At 60.5% G+C, this 19,294-nt stretch overlaps 2 protein-coding genes across 4 annotated transcripts; both read left to right on the top strand.

The window, feature by feature from the left end:
• Positions 1-83: 83 nt before the first annotated feature.
• On the top strand, positions 84-10,953 carry SMG9 (SMG9 nonsense mediated mRNA decay factor). 3 transcript variants are annotated; one of them, XM_068179081.1, is made up of 13 exons: positions 84-484; positions 1,437-1,508; positions 1,589-1,829; positions 2,377-2,474; positions 2,553-2,665; positions 3,684-3,795; positions 4,677-4,772; positions 4,859-4,935; positions 6,736-6,839; positions 7,872-7,979; positions 8,741-8,869; positions 9,678-9,819; positions 10,810-10,953. In XM_068179081.1, the coding sequence occupies exons 1-13, from the start codon at positions 188-190 to the stop codon at positions 10,886-10,888; spliced, it is 1,668 nt and encodes a 555-aa protein (XP_068035182.1). In that variant the 5' UTR covers positions 84-187; the 3' UTR covers positions 10,889-10,953. The 3 variants fall into 3 exon arrangements, with proteins under 3 accessions (XP_068035182.1, XP_068035181.1, XP_068035180.1); XM_068179080.1 differs by having other exon boundaries at positions 95-484; positions 1,592-1,829; positions 4,850-4,935; XM_068179079.1 differs by having other exon boundaries at positions 96-484; positions 4,850-4,935.
• Positions 10,954-11,178: 225 nt separating this feature from the next.
• On the top strand, positions 11,179-18,107 carry XRCC1 (X-ray repair cross complementing 1). The gene is made up of 15 exons (XM_068179077.1): positions 11,179-11,339; positions 11,466-11,558; positions 12,207-12,305; positions 13,025-13,189; positions 13,577-13,651; positions 13,941-14,041; positions 14,159-14,218; positions 15,037-15,336; positions 15,426-15,543; positions 16,298-16,342; positions 16,441-16,489; positions 16,713-16,886; positions 16,980-17,070; positions 17,803-17,829; positions 17,891-18,107. Exons 1-15 carry the CDS (start codon positions 11,289-11,291, stop codon positions 18,078-18,080), a joined length of 1,638 nt encoding a protein of 545 aa, XP_068035178.1. The 5' UTR covers positions 11,179-11,288; the 3' UTR covers positions 18,081-18,107.
• The last annotated feature ends 1,187 nt before the right edge of the window (positions 18,108-19,294 follow it).

Genomic DNA, 19,294 nt, shown 5'->3' with positions numbered 1-19,294 from the left:
GGAAGGGGCGGAGACAGCGCGGGTCACGTGGTGCGAAACGCGCCCCTCCCCCACCGTTTTTTTTTTAAAAACACATGAAAAAGCACGCTGGCCCTTTAAAGAGAGGCCACGCCCCCTTAAAGAGAGACCACGCCCCTTCCGCGCGCGCGGGCGCTCGAGCCACGCCCACCCGGAGACAGCTCGGCGCATGCGCGCACCGCTCTCGCACAGACCACGCCCCCTCCGCTCCGGCCGCGCGCGGGAGGCGCGGGAAAAGAACCGGAAGCCGCCTCAGGAGCCCCGAGGGAGCCCCGGGAACCCCAGCAAACCTCCCCGGGACCCTCCGAACCGTCCGGGGCCTCCCCGGGACCGGGATCCCCCCAGGAGCCTCCGGGAGCCGCTCGGCGCCGCCGCCATGTCGGACTCCGGGCAGAGCCCCGCCCCCGGCGCGCGGCGCCGCTGCTGGAACCGCGAGAAGGAAGCGGAAGGAGGCGGCGAGAGGAGGGTGGGCGGGGCTAGGGGGTGGGTGGAGCCAGCGGGCGGGCAGAGGGCGGGGCTTGGGGTGATGGACAGCAGATGTGAGGTGGGGCAGGGGTTGGGGTTGATTGACAGGGACCGCATGGGGCGGGGGCGGGGCTTGGGGTGATTGACAGTGGCTGCATGGGTAGAGGGCGGGGCGTCAGGTTGATTGACAGTGGTTGCATGCGTAGAGGACCGGGGTTGGGGTTGATTGACAGCAGATGCAAGGGGGAGGGCGGGGCTTAGGGTTGATTGACAGTGGCTGCATGGGGTGAGGGAGGGGCTGGGGGTGATTGACAGCAGCTGAAATGGGTGGGGGTAGGGCTTGGGTTGATTGGCAGTGATTGCATGGGTAGAGGGCGGGGCTTGGGTTTGATTGACAGAGGCTGCAAGGCGCAGGGTGGAGCTCTGGGGTGATTGACAGCAGCTGCAATGGGTGGGGGCGGGGCTTGGGGTGATTGACAACAGCTGCATGGAGTGAGGGTGGGGCTTGGGATGACTGACAGCATCTGCATAATGTGAGGGCGGGGCTTGGGTGATTGACAGTGGCTGTGTGGCATGAGGGCGGGGGTTCTGGGTGATTGACAGCAGCTGCAAGGGAGAGGGCGGGCTTGGGGTTGATTGACAGCAGCTGTATGGGGAGGGCGGGGCTTGTGGTTGAGTGACAGGTGCTTGGGGTGGAGATTGTGGTGGGGCAGGGCTTGAGGATGATTGACAGCAGCAGGGTGGGGCTTATGGGGCGTGGCTTGCGCATGATGGCAGCAGACAAGGGCGTGGCCTATCACGGGGGCGTGGCAGCTGAGGGCATGAGGTGGGCGTGGCCTAGAGACCTATAGTGAACGATGAGAGGGCTGTGAGTGGGCGGGGCTATACCTGGGTGGGCGTGGCTGAATACAGGCATGGTGGGCGTGGTCTCTCTGACCCCGCCCCTCCCACAGGAGCAGGGGGAGGAGCCAGCAGGGCCCCTGCAGAAGACCCCGATCATCCTGGCCAAGCCCCCGGCCGAGCGGGTGAGCCTGGGGGGGCGTGGACAAGGGTTGAGGGGGCGTGGTCACACCCCATGACGTCATTTCCCTTTTATGGCCAGCAGCAGCTGCCTCCGGCCGCCCCCAAGGCGGGGCCAGCACAAGCCCCGCCCCCACCCGCGCCGGCCCCGCCCATCGTGCTGATGAAAGCGCGGGGGGAGGAGGGACGAGGAGGGGGCGGGGCCTCGGTGCCCGCTGGGGAGGGGCCACAGCAGGCCCCGCCCACCGAGAGGGAGGGGCCACGCCCCACCCAGCCTGTCTATCAACTGCACAGCCGCGGCCTGGCCCCGCCTGCCGCGCTGGACCGTGAGTGGGTGGGGCTTCGAGGGGCGTGGTCACAGATGGGGATGTGGGAGGGGCTTACATGGGTGGGGGTGGAGTGGGCGTGGCTAAAGGGTGGGGGATAAGGGGATTGGATGCAGAATGTGGGTGTGGTTTGGGGTGGGGTGTGGCCAGATAGTGGGCGTGGTTGTGGGTGGGTGTGGCCACTTTGGGCGGGGCTAATTGGGATTGGCTGGAGAAAGAGGTGGGGTTTGGGCAGGGGAGTGGTCAAGCTTGGGTGTGGTCATTGTGGGTGGGGTCACAATTTATGGGTGGGGCTAAAAGAGCATCGAGGGGGTTGGGCAGACAAAAGGGGCGGGGCTTGGCTTGTGGGTGTGGCCATAAGTGGGTGTGGTCACCAGGTGTGGTCATAACGTGTGGGCGGGGCTAAAGGACGAGTCAACGGCATTGGACGGACAAAACGGGCGGGGTCTTGCTGTGGGTGTGGCCATGATTAACGCATGGGGCGGAGTTCCCCGGCCTGTGGGCGTGTCCCTAAGGTGGGCGTGTCCCTGTTCGGCCCCTCCCCCAGCGGCCCAGGCCCAGGCCCGGCTGGCGGCGCCCGAGAAGATGAAAACCAGTATCAAACTGGTGGACGAGCAGATGAACTGGTGCGACAGCGCCCTGGAGGTGGGGGCGGGGCCCAGCGCGGGGGGCGGGGCTGGGGGCGGGGCCGGGAGGCTCCCAGTGACTCCCAGTGTCTCCCAGTTCCTGCTGGAGCAGACGGACGTGCTGGTGGTGGGAGCGCTGGGGCTGCAGGGAACCGGGAAATCCACGGTGATGTCGCTGCTGGCCGGGAACCAGCCCGAGGAGGATCCGCGGTACTGGGAGCACTGGGAGCACTGGGAGGGACTGGGAGAGGGTTAAAGGGGGGCTGGGGTTACTGGTTTGTACTGGGAGGGACTGGGAGAGGGTTAAAGGGGGGCTGGGGTTACTGGTTTGTACTGGGAGGGACTGGGAGGGACTGGGAGGGACTGGGAGAGGGTTAAAGGGGGTTTGGGGTTACTGGTTTGTACTGGTTTGGGGTTACTGGTTTGTACTGGTTTGGACTGGGAAGGGACTGGGGGGAGTGGAGCAGACCGGCGATGGGATACTGGGATATACTGGGATGAACTGGGATGGGTCTGGGCCATACTGGGATGGGTTTAGGGGTTAGTGGGATGGGCTACTGGTTTATACTGGCCCATACTGGTTTGTACTGGTCCATACTGGTTTATACTGGTGCATACTGCTCCATACTGGTCCGTACTGGTTTGTACTGGTCCATACTGGTCCGTACTGGTTTGTACTGGTCCATACTGGTCCGTACTGGTCCATACCGGTCCATACTGGTCCGTACTGGTCCGTACTGGTCCATACCGGTCCGTACTGGTCCGTACCGGTCCATACCGGTCCGTACTGGTTTGTACTGGTCCGTACTGGTTTGTACTGGTCCATACCGGTCCGTACTGGTCCATACTGGTTTGTACTGGTCCGTACTGGTTTGTACTGGTCCGTACCGGTCCATACTGGTTTGTACTGGTCCATACTGGTCCGTACTGGTCCATACTGGTCCGTACTGGTCCATACCGGTCCGTACTGGTCCGTACTGGTTTGTACTGGTCCGTACTGGTTTGTACTGGTCCGTACCGGTCCATACCGGTCCGTACTGGTCCATACCGGTCCGTACTGGTTTGTACTGGTCCGTACTGGTTTGTACTGGTCCGTACTGGTTTGTACTGGTCCGTACCGGTCCATACCGGTCCGTACTGGTCCATACCGGTCCGTACTGGTTTGTACTGGTCCGTACCGGTCCGTACTGGTCCGTACTGGTTTATACTGGTCCGAACTGGTCCCCAGCTCGTTCGTGTTCCGGCCGCAGCCCCCGGAGCTCCGCGAGCGCGGGGGGGCCCAGACCGGCGGCATCGACCTCTTCGTCACCCAGGAGCGCGTGCTCTTCCTGGACACCCAGGTAATTAATGCTAATTAGCGCTAATTAATATTAATTACCCCTCAGCTGTCCCCCCTCAGCCAGGATCTGGCATTAATTGCTGATAATTAGCGCTAATAATGGTGTAAACGCTGATTATTAGCTCAAGTGTTGCCCAAAATCAGCCCAAAAGTTGATTAATTGCAGTTAATTAACTTTAATTGTTTCATTAATAGCATTAGTTACCATAATTGTTCCAATTACCACGATTAACCCAATTACTGTAATTACCCCAATTACTGAATTTATTATAATTATCCGATTACTGTAATTACAATATTTAGCCTGATTTTCATAGATCAATTATAGTAATTAGGCCAATTACCATAGTTTCCTCATTTGCCATACTTACTACAATTATTTAACTTACTGTAATTACCTAATTACTATACTTAGCCTAATTACCATTATCCCAATTACCATAATTACCCCATTACCCTAATTACCATAATTTTGCCTAATTAACATAATTACCCCATTTATTGTAATTACCCCAATTGTCCAATTTAATTGCCCAATTTTCATATTTTTCCTTATTAGCATAAATACCCCAGTTACCACAACTACCCCAATTAGCATAATTGCCCCAATTACCATAATTACCATATTCTGCCTAATTACTATAATTGCTCCAATTACTGTAAGTATCCCAATTACCATATTTAGCCTAATTGCCATACCATAATTACCCCAATTACTATAATTACCATATTTAGCCTAATTACCATAACTGCCCCAATTACCGTATTTACGCCTTTAGCCTAATTACCGTAATTACCATAACCCCTCCTTCCCCGCACCCTCATTACCATACCGGGGGTGTGTGGGCGTGGCCTCACACACCCACCCGGCCACGCCCCCAGCCCATCCTTAGCCCCGCCCACCTGGATCACCTGATCAACAACGACCGGAAGCTTCCGCCGGAGTTCGCGCTGCCCCACGCCTACGTGGAGACGCAGGTGAGGGCGGGGTCGGCCCGTTATGCTAATGAGGCGTTGATTATGCTAATTATGCTAATGAACCCCCCCCCGATCAGTCGCTGCAGATCGCCGCCTTCCTGTTCACGGTGTGCCACGTGGTGCTGCTGGTGCAGGATTGGTTCACCGACCTGGGGCTCTACAGGTGAGCGCGAGGGACCCCAAAACTGACCCCACAGTGACCCCGAAACTGACCCCACAGTGACCCCCGAGTGACCCCACAGTGACCCCCGAGGGACCCCAAAACTGACCCCAGAGTGACCCCCGAGTGACCCCAGAGTGACCCCAAAACTGACCCTGAAACTGACCCCAGAGTGACCCCAAAACTGACCCCAGAGTGACCCCAAAACTGACCCCCGAGGGACCCCGAAACTGACCCCACAGTGACCCCCGAGTGACCCCACAGTGACCCCCGAGGGACCCCGAAACTGACCCCAGAGTGACCCCACAGTGACCCTGAAACTGACCCCCGAGTGACCCCAGAGTGACCCCAAAACTGACCCTGAAACTGACCCCAGAGTGACCCCAAAACTGACCCCACAGTGACCCCAGAGTGACCCCACAGTGACCCCGAAACTGACCCCCGAGGGACCCCGAAACTGACCCCAGAGTGACCCCAAACTGACCCGAGTGACCCCAAAACTGACCCTGAAACTGACCCCAGAGTGACCCCAAAACTGACCCCAGAGTGACCCCAAAACTGACCCCAGAGTGACCCCAAAACTGACCCTGAAACTGACCCCAGAGTCACCCCGAAACTGACCCCACAGTGACCCCAAAACTGACCCGAGTGACCCCAAAACTGACCCCAGAGTGACCCCAAAACTGACCCTGAAACTGACCCCAGAGTCACCCCGAAACTGACCCCACAGTGACCCCAAAACTGACCCTGAAACTGACCCCAGAGTGACCCCAAAACTGACCCGAGTGACCCCAAAACTGACCCCAGAGTGACCCCAAAACTGACCCCCGAGGGACCCCAAAACTGACCCCCGAGGGACCCCAAAACTGACCCCACAGTGACCCCACAGTGACCCCGAAACTGACCCCACAGTGACCCCCGAGTGACCCCGAAACTGACCCCAGAGTGACCCCCGAGTGACCCCAAAACTGACCCCAGAGTGACCCCAAAACTGACCCCAGAGTGACCCCCGAGTGACCCCCGAGGGACCCCAAAACTGACCCCAGAGTGACCCCGAAACTGACCCCAGAGTGACCCCCGAAACTGACCCCAGAGTGACCCCAGAGTGACCCCGAAACTGACCCCAGAGTGACCCCAGACCCCAAAACTGACCCCAGAGTGACCCCAAAACTGACCCGAGTGACCCCCGAGTGACCCCGAAACTGAACCCAGAGTGACCCCAGAGTGACCCCCGAATGACCCCCAAGTGACCCCAAAACTGACCCCACAGTGACCCCAAAAGTGACCCCAGAGTGACCCCAGAGTGACCCCGAAACTGACCCCGAAGTGACCCTCAAACCACCCCAAACCACCCCCTAAGTGCCCCTCGGTGCCCCTCCATGCCCCCTAAGTGCCCCAAACCCCCCCATAAGTGCCCCGTACCACCCAAACTGCCCCATAAGTGCTCCTCCGTGCCCCATAAGTGCCCCAAACCGCCCCATAAGTGCCCCAAACCGCCCCAAACCGCCCCATAAGTGCCCCAAACCGCCCCAAACTGCCTCATAAGTGCCCCTCCGTGCCCCTTCCATGGCTCATAAATACCCCTTCGTGCCCCTCCATGCCCCCTAAGTGCCCCAAAACCGCCCCCTAAGTGCCCCTCGGTGCCCCTCCATGCCCCCTAAGTGCCCAAAGCGCCCCCTAAGTGCCCCTCGGGGCCCCTCCATGCCCCCTAAGTGCCCCTCGGTGCCCCTCCATGCCCCCTAAGTGCCCCAAAGCGCCCCCTAAGTGCCCCTCGGTGGCCCCGGGTGCCCCGTGGGTGCCCAGGTTCCTGCAGACGGCCGAGATGGTGAAGCCGCCGACGCCGTCCCCGAGCCACGACTCGAGCGGGGCCGGAGCCGAGGAGCCCTCGGAGTATTACCCACACCTGGGTGAGCCCCACGGATCTGACCTATAGATTTACCCTATAGATCCTGACCCACACCTGGGTGAGCCCCACGGATCTGACCTATAGATTTACCCTATAGATCCTGACCCACACCTGGGTGAGCCCCACGGATCTGACCTATAGATTTACCCTATAGATCCTGACCCACACCTGGGTGAGCCCCATGGATTTACCTTATGGGTTTACCCTATAGATCTGAGCCTATAGATCCTGATCCCAGGGATCCACCCAATAAATCCTGACCCACACCTGGGTGAGCCCCACGGATCTGACCTATAGATTTACCCTATAGATCCTGACCCGCACCTGGGTGAGCCCCACGGATCTGACCTATAGATTTACCCTATAGCTCTGCCCTATAGATCCTGACCCACACCTGGGTGAGCCCCATGGATTTACCTTATGGGTTTACCCTATAGATCTGAGCCTATAGATCCTGATCCCAGGGATCCACCCAATAAATCCTGACCCACAACCTGGGTGAGCCCCATAGATCCTGATCCTATGGATCCCGACCCTATAGATCTGCCCTGGAAACGCCCCCAAGCATGCCCAGGTGCCCCCACAGGTACCTGTAGGTGCCCCCAGGTACCCCCTGGTGTGCCCAGGTGTGCCCACAGGTACCTGTAGGTGCCCCCAGGCGTGCCCAGGTGTGCCCACAGGTACCTGTAGGTGCCCCCAGGTGTGCCCACAGGTGTGCCCAGGTGTGCCCCCAGGTACCCCAGATGTGCCCAGATACCTGTAGGTGCCCCCAGGTGTGCCCAGGTGCCCCCGGGCCTGCCCAGGTGCCCCCAGTTGTGCCCACAGGTGGGCCCAGGTGTGCCCCCAGGTACCCCAGATGTGCCCAGGTACCTGTAGGCGCCCCCAGGTGTGCCCCCAAGTGCCCCCAGGTGAACCCACAGGTACCTGTAGGCGCCCCCAGGTGTGCCCACAGGTGCCCCCAGGCGTGCCCAGGTGTGCCCAGGTACCTGTAGGCGCCCCCAGGTGTGCCCACAGGTGCCCCCCGTGCCCGCAGTGTTCGTGCAGACCCGCGCTCCCCCCGAGTGTTTCTCCCCCCGGCGCGTGGGGCAGATGCAGCGCGTGCTCGGCCGCCTGATGGCGCACTCGCGCCTCAAGTACCGCGGTACGGGGGGCTGGGGGGTCCCGGGGGGATTTGGGGGGGTCCCGGGGGGATTTGGGGGGGCTTTGGGGGGTCTCAGGTGGATTTTGGGGGGTCCCGGGGGGATTTGGGGGGCTTTGGGGGGACTCAGGTGGATTTTGGGGGGTCCCGGGGGGATTTGGGGGGGCTTTGGGGGGTCTCAGGTGGATTTTGTGGGGTCCCAGGGGGATTTGGGGGGGCTTTTGGGGGGACTCAGGCGGATTTTGGGGGGTCCCGGGGGATTTGGGGGGGCTTTGGGGGGTCTCAGGCGGATTTTGTGGGGTTTCGGGGGTCCCGGGGGGATTTGGGGGGGATCTTGGGGAATATTGGGGGGGGAGTTTGGGGAGGATTTTCAGGGATTTTGTGGGGGGTTCAGGATAATTTTGGGGTGACTTTGGGGTGATTTTGGGGTGATTTGGGGATAACTTTGAGGCGGTTTTCAGGTAATTTTGGGGTGAATTCCGGGTGATTTTGTGATAATTTTGGGGTGATTTTGGGGTGAATTCCGGGTGATTTTGGGTGATTTGGGGATAACTTTGAGGCGGTTTCCAGGTAATTTTGGGGTGATTTTGATGTGAATTCCGGGTGATTTTGTGATAATTTTGGGGTGACTTTGGGGTGATTTTGGTTAGAATTCCGGGTGATTTTGGGGTGATTTGGGGATAACTTTGAGGCGGTTTCCAGGCAATTTCGGGGTGGTTTTGGGGTGGTTTTGGGGTGATTTTGGTCCCCTTTGCCCCCCCCAGGCTCGCTGTCCATGCGGGAGCTCCTCCCCTCCCCCCCCGGGGCCCCCCCCGGGCCCCCCCCCGAGCCCGAGGTCAACCTGTTCCTGCTGCCCCCCCTGGAGGAGGAGCCCGAGGACGCCCTGCCCCGAGGTGAGCCCAGTACACACCAGTACACACCAGTACACACCAGTAGGGACCCCCAGCGACAGCCCCTGTGCCCCCTGGACCCCTAACCGGTACATCCCAGTACGTCCCAGTACACCCCAGTACACCCCAGTATATCCCAGTACACGGCAATGCTCTCTAAACCCACCCCAGACCCCCCAAACTTCCTCCCAGTACATCCCAGTACGTCCCAGTACACGGCAATGCTCTCTAAACCCACCCCAGACCCCCCCAAACCTCCTCCCAGTACATCCCAGTACGTCCCAGTACACCCCAGTACACACCAATGCTCTCTAAACCCACCCCAGACCCCCCCAAACCTCCTCCCAGTACATCCCAGTACGTCCCAGTACACCCCAGTACACCCCAGTACACGGCAATGCCCTCTAAACCCACCCCAGACCCCCCCAAACCTCCTCCCAGTACATCCCAGTATGTCCCAGCACATCCCAGTATATCCCAGTACACCCTAATCCCCCCCAAACCTTCTCCCAGTACATCCCAGTACGCCCTAATCCCCCCCAAACTCCTCCCAGTAGCTCCCAGTATCCCTCAGTCCCCCCCAAATCCCCTCCCAGTATATCCCAGTATCTCCCAGTCCCTCCCCGCGCTCCCCAAACCCCCTCCCAGTACAAACCAGTATACTCCCACCCCTCCCAGTACACCCCAGTCCCCTCTAAACCCACCCAGCCCCCCCCAAACCCCCTCCCAGTCCATCCCCGTGCTCCCCAAACCCCCTCCCAGTGCCTCCCAGTGGAAACCAGTACAAACCAGTGCCGGTGCGGCCCCGCAGGTGGGGGAGGGGCGCTGTTCCCGGCCCTGCCCCCGTTCCGGGGCCGGGGGGGGCTGGGGGGGCTCCTGGCCCGGCTGCGGGGGAGGGTCCTGGCGGCCGCGCGCTCCCAGTTATCCCACAGCCTGCTGACCGAGCGCAACTGGTGAGACTGGGAGCCACTGGTTTGTGCCGGGAGGGGCTGGGAAAGGGTTAAAGGGGGGTTTGGGGTTACTGGTTTATACTGGGAGGGGCTGGGGAGGGACTGGGATAAACTGGGAGGGACTGGGAGCCACTGGTTTGTACTGGGAGGGGCTGGGGAGGGGCTGGGAAAGGGTTAAAGGGGGATTTGGGGTTACTGGTTTATACTGGGAGGGGCTGGGGAGGGGCTGGGATAAACTGGGAGGGACTGGGAGCCACTGGTTTATACTGGGAGGGGCTGGGGAGGGGCTGGGAAAGGGTTAAAGGGGGATTTGGGGTTACTGGTTTATACTGGGAGGGGATTGGGAGGGACTGGGGTAAACTGGAGCCACTGGTTTGTACTGGGAGGGGCTGGGGAGGGGCTGGGAAAGGGTTAAAGGGGGGTTTGGGGTTACTGGTTTATACTGGGAGGGGCTGGGGAGGGGCTGGGATAAACTGGGAGGGACTGGGAGCCACTGGTTTGTACTGGGAGGGGCTGGGGAGGGGCTGGGAAAGGGTTAAAGGGGGATTTGGGGTTACTGGTTTATACTGGGGGGAATTGGGAGGGACTGGGATAAACTGGGAGGGACTGGGAATGGATTGGGGGCACTGGGAAAGGGTTAAAGGGGGATTTGGGGTTACTGGTTTATACTGGGAGGGAATTGGGAGCGACTGGGATAAACTGGAGGGAACTGGGGATAAACTGGGAGGGGTTGGGGTTACTGGTTTATACTGGGAGGAACTGGGAGGGCGTTTATTACCTGTACTGGTCCGTAGTGGTCCATGCTGGTCCATGCTGGTCCATGCTGGTCCATACTGGTCCATACTGGTCCATGCTGGTCCGTAGTGGTCCATGCTGGTCCGTAGTGGTCCATACTGGTCCATGCTGGTCCATACTGGTCCATGCTGGTCCGTAGTGGTCCATGCTGGTCCGAACCAGTCCATACTGGTCCATACTGGTCCATACTGGTGGCAGGTTCCATTACGCCGCCCGCATCTGGGACGGGGTGAAGAAATCCTCGGCCCTGGCCGAGTACGGCCGCTTACTGGGCTGAACTGGGAGCACTGGGGGGCTCCCCCCGCGCCAATAAACCGCCAAAAACCGCCTCGTGCTGCTCTGAATTAGCGCCGAATCTTAATTAATTATCCCTCCAAGGATTAATTAGGCCTAATTACCCCCACGGAGGTTTAATTACCTTCGCCCCGCCTCCTTTCCCCTCACGGCTTCCCGCGCTTGGAAAAGGGCGGGAAACCCCCCCCCAAACCATAGAGCTGGAGGACCTGCGGGGTAGAGCGCCTCCCCGCGCATGCGCACGGACAACGGAGCGCTCTAGCGAACCATAGAGTTGGGGGGGGGGGGTGTTTTGGTAGAGCGCCTCCCACGAGGGAGCTCTGAGGCGGCTTCCGGTGGGGCTCTGAGGGGACTTCCGGCGGAGCCGTGAGGCGGGAGCGGCCATGGCGGAGATCCCGTTCACGCGGGTGGTGTCGGTGACCAGCGCGGACCCGGTGGGTCCGGGGGGTTCGGTAGGACCCGGGAGGAGGCTCCGGTACCGGGAGGGGGTTCTCCGGTACCGGGGTTGGGGGGGGGGGGGGGGGGAAGGGGTCGGTTCTGAGGGTCCGGTGCGTCCGCAGCGTCACCCGGCGGAGAATCTGCTGCGGCCCGAAGATGGCGGGAAGTGGAGGGGAGCGGCGGCGGGGGAGAAACAGCTGAGCGTGGTGCTGGAGGTGGGACTGGGATAAACTGGGAGGGGATTGGGGGGGACTGGGATGGACTGGGATAAACTGGGAGGGGATTGGAGGGGACTGGGAATTACTGGGATAAACTGGGAGGGGATTGGAGGGGACTGGGGGGGACTGGGATAAACTGGGAGGGGACTGGGGGGGACTGGGAATTTACTGGGATAAACTGGGAGGGGATTGGAGGGGACTGGGAATTACTGGGATAAACTGGGAGGGGACTGGGATGGACTGGGATAAACTGGGAGGGGATTGGAGGGGACTGGGATAAACTGGGAGGGGACTGGGGGGGACTGGGATAAACTGGGAGGGGATTGGGGGGGACTGGGGAATTACTGGGATAAACTGGGAGAGCACCAAGATAAACTGGGATGGACTGGAGGGCACTAGGAAGGGACTGGGGGTTACGGGGATGTAGTGGGAGGGGACTGGGCCGTACTGGTCTGTACTGGGAGGCTCCCCCTGACTGGGGCTGCACTGGGATGCACTTGGCTGAACTGGGCCGTACTGGTCTGCACTGGTCTGTACTGGGAGGCTCCCCCTGACTGGGGCCGCACTGGTCTGCACTGGGCTGAACTGGTCCGTACTGGTCCGTACTGGTCTGTACTGGGAGGCTCCCTGACCGCTCTCCCCCAGCTGGCCGACCCCCGGCCCATTCACTCCCTGCACGTCGGCAACGACGGCGCCGCCTTCGTGGAGGTGCTGCTGGGCTCCTCGGCCGGGGGCGACTTCCAGGTGAGCGCTGCGGGCACCTGGGCACACCTGGGGGGCACCTGGGGCACACCTGGGCACACCTGGGCACAGCTGGGCACACCTGGGTTCACCTGGGCACACCTGGGGCATAGCTGAGCTCACCTGGCCACAGCTGAGCTCACCTGGGCACAGCTGGGGGGCACCTGGGGCACACCTGAGCTCACCTGGGCACAGCTGGGGGGCACCTGGGCACGGCTGAGCTTACCTGGGCATGTCTCACACCTGGACCTTACCTAGGCACACCTGTGCCCACCTGGGCACACCCGAGCTTGCCTGAGCCTTATCTGCGCCTACCTGAACCTTACTTGTGCCCACCTGAGCAGCTCACCTGTGCCCACCTGCCCTCCCCTGAGCTTACCTGTCCGCACTTGTGCCCGTGTGCCCTCACCTGTGCCCACCTGGCCTTTGTCTGCCTTTACCTGTGCCCACCTGACCGTCACCTGAGCTCACCTGTGCCCACCTGCCCTCCCTGACCCGCACCTGAGCTTACCTGTCCCCGTTTGTGCCCGTGTGCCCTCACCTGTGCCCACCTGTCCTTTGTCTGCCTTTACCTGTGCCCACCTGAGCTCACCTGTGCCCACCTGGCCTTTGTCTGCCTTTACCTGTGCCCACCTGGCCCTCACCTGAGCTCACCTGTGCCCACCTGACCTTTGTCTGCCTTTACCTGTGCCCACCTGAGCTCACCTGTGCCCACCTGTCAGGTGCTGCTGCCCAGCGCGGCGCTGATGTCGCCCAGCGAGAGCCGGGCGGGGGCGGGGCCGGGCCGGGTGCGGCTCTTCGGGCCCGAGGCGCTGGTCAAGCGTCCGGCCACGCCCGCCGCCAGGTGGGACCGGCTGCAGGTGGTGCTGAGCCAGCCCTACTGCCAGGTGAGCGCACCTGGGGGGCACCTGAGAGTGGGAGGGGCTCACCTGGAGCTCACCTGAGGGGTCAGAGCTCACCTCGAGCTCACCTGAGGGGGGGAGGAGCACACCTGGAGGTTGCCTGGGAGGGTCAGGACTCACCTGGGGGGGGTCAGGGGCCACCTGGACGTTACCTGAGAGGGGGAGGAGCACACCTGGAGCTCACCTGGGGGCGTCAGGACTCACCTGGGGCGGGGTCAGAGCTCACCTGTGGGGGTCAGGGCTCACCTGAGAGGAAGAGGAGCTCACCTGGAGGGGTCAAGACTTACCTGGAGCTCACCTGGGGGGGTCAGGGCTCACCTGAGGGGGTCAGGGCTCACCTGCTCAGGACTCACCTGTTGGCCCCGCCCCCAGAGCCGCCCCTACGGCCTCTCCTTCATCCGGGTGTTCGCGGCCCCCGAGGAGGGTGAGGAACCGCCCCCGGCGCCGGTGAGTGACCCCTGAGTGACCCCTGAGTGACCACTGAGTGACCACTGAGTGACCACTGACCCCTGAGTGACCTGTGAGTGGCCACTGACCTGTGAGTGACCTGTGAGTGACCACTGAGTGACTACTGACTACTGAGTGACCACTGAGCGGCTACTGAGTGGCCACTGAGTGATCCTGAGTGACCACTGAGCCTGAGTGACCAGTGACCTAAGAGTGACCCCTGAGTGGCCCCTGAGTGGCCACTGACCACTGAGTGACGGCTGAGTGACCGCTGTGCCCCTCCCCCCAGCGGCGCCGCCTGGGTCCCTTCACGCTGCGGGAGGAGGGGGAGGGGAGCCCCCGGCGCCCCCCGGCGGGCCCTGTTCTACCGCCGCCCCTCCCCCACCCCAGGTAAGCCCCTCCCCCACCCCAGCAAAGCCCCTCCCCCACACCTTCCTACTGCCCCATCCCCCCATCAGCCCCTCCCCCACCCCAGCTAAGCCCCTCCCCTTTGCCCCTCCCCCCCAGCCGCCCCCCCGGCCCCGCCCGGGCCCAGCTACGCCACGGCCGCGCTGCAGGGGAGCGCCGGTGACGTCACACAGGTACGGGGCACACCTGGGACCCCAAACACACCTGGGGAGCCCCTAAATGCACCTGGGCACACCTGGGGAACCTCAAAAACTCACCTGGGGAACCCGAAATCACACCTGGGCTCACATGGGGAACCCGAAATCACACCTGGGCACACCTAGGGACCACAAACCTCACCTGGGGAACCTTCAAACACACCTGGGCACACCTGGGCAACCTCAAAAACCCACCTGGGGAACCCGAAATCACACCTGGGCTCACCTGGGGAACCTCAAAAACTCACCTGGGGAACCCGAAATCACACCTGGGGAACCCAAACACCCCTGGGCACACCTGGGGAACCACAAACCTCACCTGGGGAACCCGAAATCACACCTGGGCTCACCTGGGCAACCTCAAAAACTCACCTGGGGTCCCCGAAATCACACCTGGGCTCACCTGGGCAACCTCAAAAACTCACCTGGGGTCCCCGAAATCACACCTGGGCTCACCTGGGCAACCTCAAAAACCCACCTGGGGAACCCGAAATCACACCTGGGGAACTTCAAGGACTCACCTGGGGAACCCAGAATCACACCTGGGTACACCTGGGACGCCAAACACATCTGGGGAACCCCCAAACACACCTGGGCACAACTGGGGATCCCGAAAATCTCACCTGGGACCCCGAAGTCTCTCCTGGGAGCCCCAGATCCTGAGTCCTCCTAACCCCACCTGGGGACCCCCAGAATCTCACCTGGGGGCCCCCTAGCCCCACCTGGCACCCCCAAAATCTCACCTGAACCCCCCCCCTTTCTCTCCCCGCAGCCCCCAAGCGCCGCCCCCCCTCCCCCGCCAACGGCTCCGCCCCGAAAAAACCCAAAAAAACCCCCCCGAAAACCAACCCGCCCCCGCCCCTCCCCCGCCCCCCAGCCCCCCCGGAATTCGGGGACCCCCCCCAAAAACCCGGGACCCCCCCCCAAAAACCGGGGCCCGCCCCAAAGCCCGGTTTTGGGGGGGGTGGTGCTGGCGCTGAGCGGCTTCCAGAACCCTCTGCGCGCTCACCTGCGGGCGGCGGCCGCGGCGCTGGGGGCCGAGTACCGACCGGACTGGACACCTGAGTGCACTCACCTGGTGTAGGTGACCCCTCCCACCCCCGCGCCCCGCCCCCTGCCAGGCCACGCCCCTCGCTAAAAGGCGGCCACGCCCGTGTCCGGTCCCGCAGGTGCGCGTTCGCCAGGACGCCGAAGGCGGCGCGGGCGCGGCAGCAGGGCGGGGGTCGTGGTGGCACCTGGATGGATCTGGGCGTGTCAGAGGGAGGGGAGGAGGCTGAGCTGCGGGCCGTGAGTGTACCTGGCACACCTGGGCACACCTGGGGCACCTGGGTTACACCTGGGGGGGATATAAACACACCTGGGGTGGGAAACACACCTGGGATACACCAGGGCACACCTGAAAGGGGATAGGAGCATGCCTGGGGGCACCTGGGCACACCTGGGATAGGGAACACACCTGGGATACACCTGGGATACACCTGGCACAGCTGGAGGGGATATAAACACACCTGGGATACACCTGGGATACACCTGGGATACACCTGGGATACACCTGGGCACAGCTGGAGGGGGATATAAAACACACCTGGGGGCACCTGGGCACACCTGGGGGGTACCTGGATGGATCTGGGCGTGCCAGAGGGAGGGGAGGAGGCTGAGCTGCGGGCCGTGAGTGTACCTGGCACACCTGGGCACACCTGGGAGGGACAGAAACAGACCTGGGCACACCTGGGATAGGGAACACACCTGGGATACACCTGGGCACACCTGGAGGGGACAGGAGCACACCTGAGCCTACCTGGGGACACCCTTTGGGGCACCTTGGGGGGACATGCGCACCATGGGACACACCTGGGCCACGCCCTGATAGGCCACACCCACCGGCAGACACACCTGGCTAGGCCACACCCCTTTAGCCACACCCACAGGTTTCTAATGGCCACACCCACCTGGGAGGGGTTAAATTAAAGCCATACCCCCACAATATGGCTCTGGCCACACCCCCAAGTGGGTGTGGCTCCACCTCTGCCCCTCCCCTCAGGTACCTCTTGGATGGCCGCGCCTCCTCCAGCAGCGAGGGGGAGGAGCCTGATGATGCCCCGCCCCCTTTGCGCCCATCCCCCAAGGTGAAAAAAGGGACGGGGCAAACTCACCTGGACACACCTGGGACACCTCCCCCCACAGCGCCTGCCACGCCCCCTGAGTCAGGTGACAGCGACGGCCAATCAGAAGAGTGAGTTCAGGATGAGGGGGTGTGGCCATGCTAGTGGTGGGCGTGGTCTTGTCTTAAATGGGTGGGGTCACTCCTTAAATGGGTGTGGTCCCACCTGAGGTGGATGTGGCCACACCTGAGGTATGTGGGGTCACATGAGATGGGCGTGGCCTCACCTGGTAAGGGCGTGGCCATGCTTAGCATGGGTGTGGCCCCCCTTAAATGGGCCTGGTCCTATCTGAAGTGGGCGTGGCCCCACCTGAGGTGTGCGGGCTCACACCTCGGGTGGGCGTGGCCCCACCGGGAGTGGGCGTGGCCCCAGCTGTCCCCTCCCCCCAGCTCCGACCCTACGGCGGCTCCACCGAGGCCAACAGCGAGGACGAGGAGGGGGAGGGGGAGCCCATCCCCCCCCTGCCCGGTGCGTGCCCCTCCCCCTCCCGGCCCCTCCCGCCTTAGCCCCTCCCCCCAGGCTCTGACCCCGCCCCCTCTCGGGGCCGCCCCTCCCCCACAGGTTTTTTTGAGGACAAAAAGTTCTTTTTGCACGGCGACTTCCCCGAGGGGGAGGGGCGGCAGCTGCGGCGCTTCGTGGTGGCGTTCGGAGGGTGAGACTGGGGGGACTGGGAGGGACTGGGATGGACTGGGGGGAACTGGGAGGGGACTGGGATGGACTGGGAGGGGACTGGGGGGAACTGGGAGGGGACTGGGATGGACTGGGAGGAACTGGGATGAACTGGGAGGGACTGGGAGGGATTTGAAGGGACTGGGGGCTCAGACTGGTCCATACTGGTTCGTACTGGATCGTACTGGCCCATACTGGTTTTTATCGGCCCATACTGGCTTATCCCAATCCATAGTGGTCCATACTGGCCCGTACTGGTCCGTACTGGCCCATACTGGTTTGTACTGGCCCGTACTGGTTTATACTGGTCCGTACTGGCCCATACTGGTCTGTACTAGTTTATACTGGCCCGTACTGGTCCATACTGGTCTGTACTGACCTATACTGGTTTATACTGGTTTATACTGGTCCCTACTAGTCCGTACTGTCCATACTGGTCCGTACTGGCCCATACTGGTTTATACTGGTTTATACTGGTCCGTACTGGCCCATACTGGTTCATACTGGTTTATACTGGTCCGTACTGGCCCATACTGGTCTGTACTGGTTTATACTGGTCCGTACTGGCCCATACTGGTTCATACTGGTTTATACTGGTCCGTACTGGCCCATACTGGTCTGTACTGGTTCATACTGGTCCGTACTGGTTTGTACTGGTTCATACTGGTCCGTACTGGCCCGTACTGGTTCATACTGGTCCGTACTGGTCCCGCAGATCCCTGGCTCCCTCATGGACAACTCGGTGACGCACGTGGTGACATCACAGGGCTGGGACCCCGCCTTCCAGGAGGTGTGGCCTAAAGCTGGGGGGGCGTGGCTTTCACCCGCCCCACCCCTTTTATTAACCCCAAGCTCCGCCCCCGGCAGGCGCTGAAGCTCCGCCCCTCGCTGGTTTTCGTGCGTCCCCATTGGCTGCTGCTGTGCGGGGAGCGGCAACGCCCCCTGCCGACCCAGCCCTTCCTGGTGACGTCAGCGATGACATCATCGGCGTAGCAGTGACGTCATCTGCACGGAGACGCCCCCTTTCCCCGGCCACACCCCCTTTTTCCACCAAATAAAGAGATTTTGGGTAGAAATTGATTAATGGATTTTAATTAATGAATGAGGGTCGGGTGAAGTGGGCGGGGCTGTAAAAGGGTGGGCGTGGCTTCTTTAGAGCTCTTTAATTACTTTGATTCTTTAATGAGTTTATGTAAAAACTGTTTTTTATTAAAATGTTAAAAATAAAAATTAAGGGTAAAGGTGTTAAAAACTAAATATTACAGCATAAATATTGTGAAATAAATATAAAAGAAATATAATAAATATCATCAATTGGATTTAAAAAATATATTCATTTTTGTTGAAATAATAATTATTACTATTTAATATGAATATTTAATACATGTTTTTAATGTTGATTATTATAATAAATAACAAAATATTAATAAAATTAATCTTATTTAAAATGTCATTTAAATTAAAATTTTTATATGTAAATGAATACATCAGAACTCTTTATGCATAAATATATAATTTTTATCGATAAATAGATAAAGAAATATATAGTATAATTAGTAAGTAAATATAATTTTAAAATATATAAAAATATAAGTAAATTTATAAAAATAATTATAAAAAATCCCCCTTCAGGCATTGCCCTTTTAAGCCGGTCCCCACCCCCCCCCCTTGGCGCCATCGCCCTTTTAAGCCCGTCCCCGCCTCTTTAAGCCCCGCCCCTCCCCTCTTAAAGCGGCCGCGCCGCTGCCGGGCCCCACCGCCGCCATGTCGCTGCTCCGCCGGCTCCGCGCTGCCGCCGCTGTCGCCGCTGTCGCGACAGGGCGAGGCCTCGCGACAGCGGCGGGGGAGGGGCGGCAGCTGCTGCTGCGGCAGGTGGGGGAGGGGAGGGGGAGGGGTCAGAGCGCACGGAGGGGAGGGGGGAGGGGTTGTGGGGGTGGGGGAGGGGCGGGAAGAAGAAAGGGGGGGTGGGGGGGGGGTGGGGATTTTTTGAGGAGATTTTGGGGATTTTGAGGAGATTTTTGGGTTTTTTTTAGGAGATTTTCGAAGAGGTTTTAGGGGATTTTGAGGAGATTTTTGGGGTTTTTATGAGGAGATTTGGGGGATTCTCGAGGGGATTTTTAGATTTTTGGAAATTTTTGAAGAGATTTTTGTGGGGTTTTGAGTTAATTTTGGGGATTTTTTGAGGAAAATTTTGGTGGTTTTTGAGT

This window comes from Anomalospiza imberbis, unplaced genomic scaffold (genome assembly GCF_031753505.1).
Source record: "Anomalospiza imberbis isolate Cuckoo-Finch-1a 21T00152 unplaced genomic scaffold, ASM3175350v1 scaffold_690, whole genome shotgun sequence".
Taxonomy (NCBI): Eukaryota; Metazoa; Chordata; class Aves; order Passeriformes; family Viduidae; genus Anomalospiza; species Anomalospiza imberbis.
This window is presented reverse-complemented; position numbering and strand designations above follow the sequence as displayed.

Excerpts from the sequence above, each read along its gene's own strand:
- SMG9 (XM_068179079.1), top strand. The coding sequence starts at position 188 with ATGCGCGCACCGCTCTCGCACAGACCACGCCCCCTCCGCTCCGGCCGC. Across the intron at positions 485-1,436 it reads AAGGAGGCGGCGAGAGGAGG|GAGCAGGGGGAGGAGCCAGC; the intron begins GTGGGCGGGGCT and ends CCCCTCCCACAG. Across the intron at positions 9,820-10,809 it reads CTGCTGACCGAGCGCAACTG|GTTCCATTACGCCGCCCGCA; the intron begins GTGAGACTGGGA and ends TACTGGTGGCAG.
- XRCC1 (XM_068179077.1), top strand. The coding sequence starts at position 11,289 with ATGGCGGAGATCCCGTTCACGCGGGTGGTGTCGGTGACCAGCGCGGAC. Across the intron at positions 11,340-11,465 it reads CGGTGACCAGCGCGGACCCG|CGTCACCCGGCGGAGAATCT; the intron begins GTGGGTCCGGGG and ends GTGCGTCCGCAG. Across the intron at positions 13,652-13,940 it reads AGGAACCGCCCCCGGCGCCG|CGGCGCCGCCTGGGTCCCTT; the intron begins GTGAGTGACCCC and ends CCCTCCCCCCAG.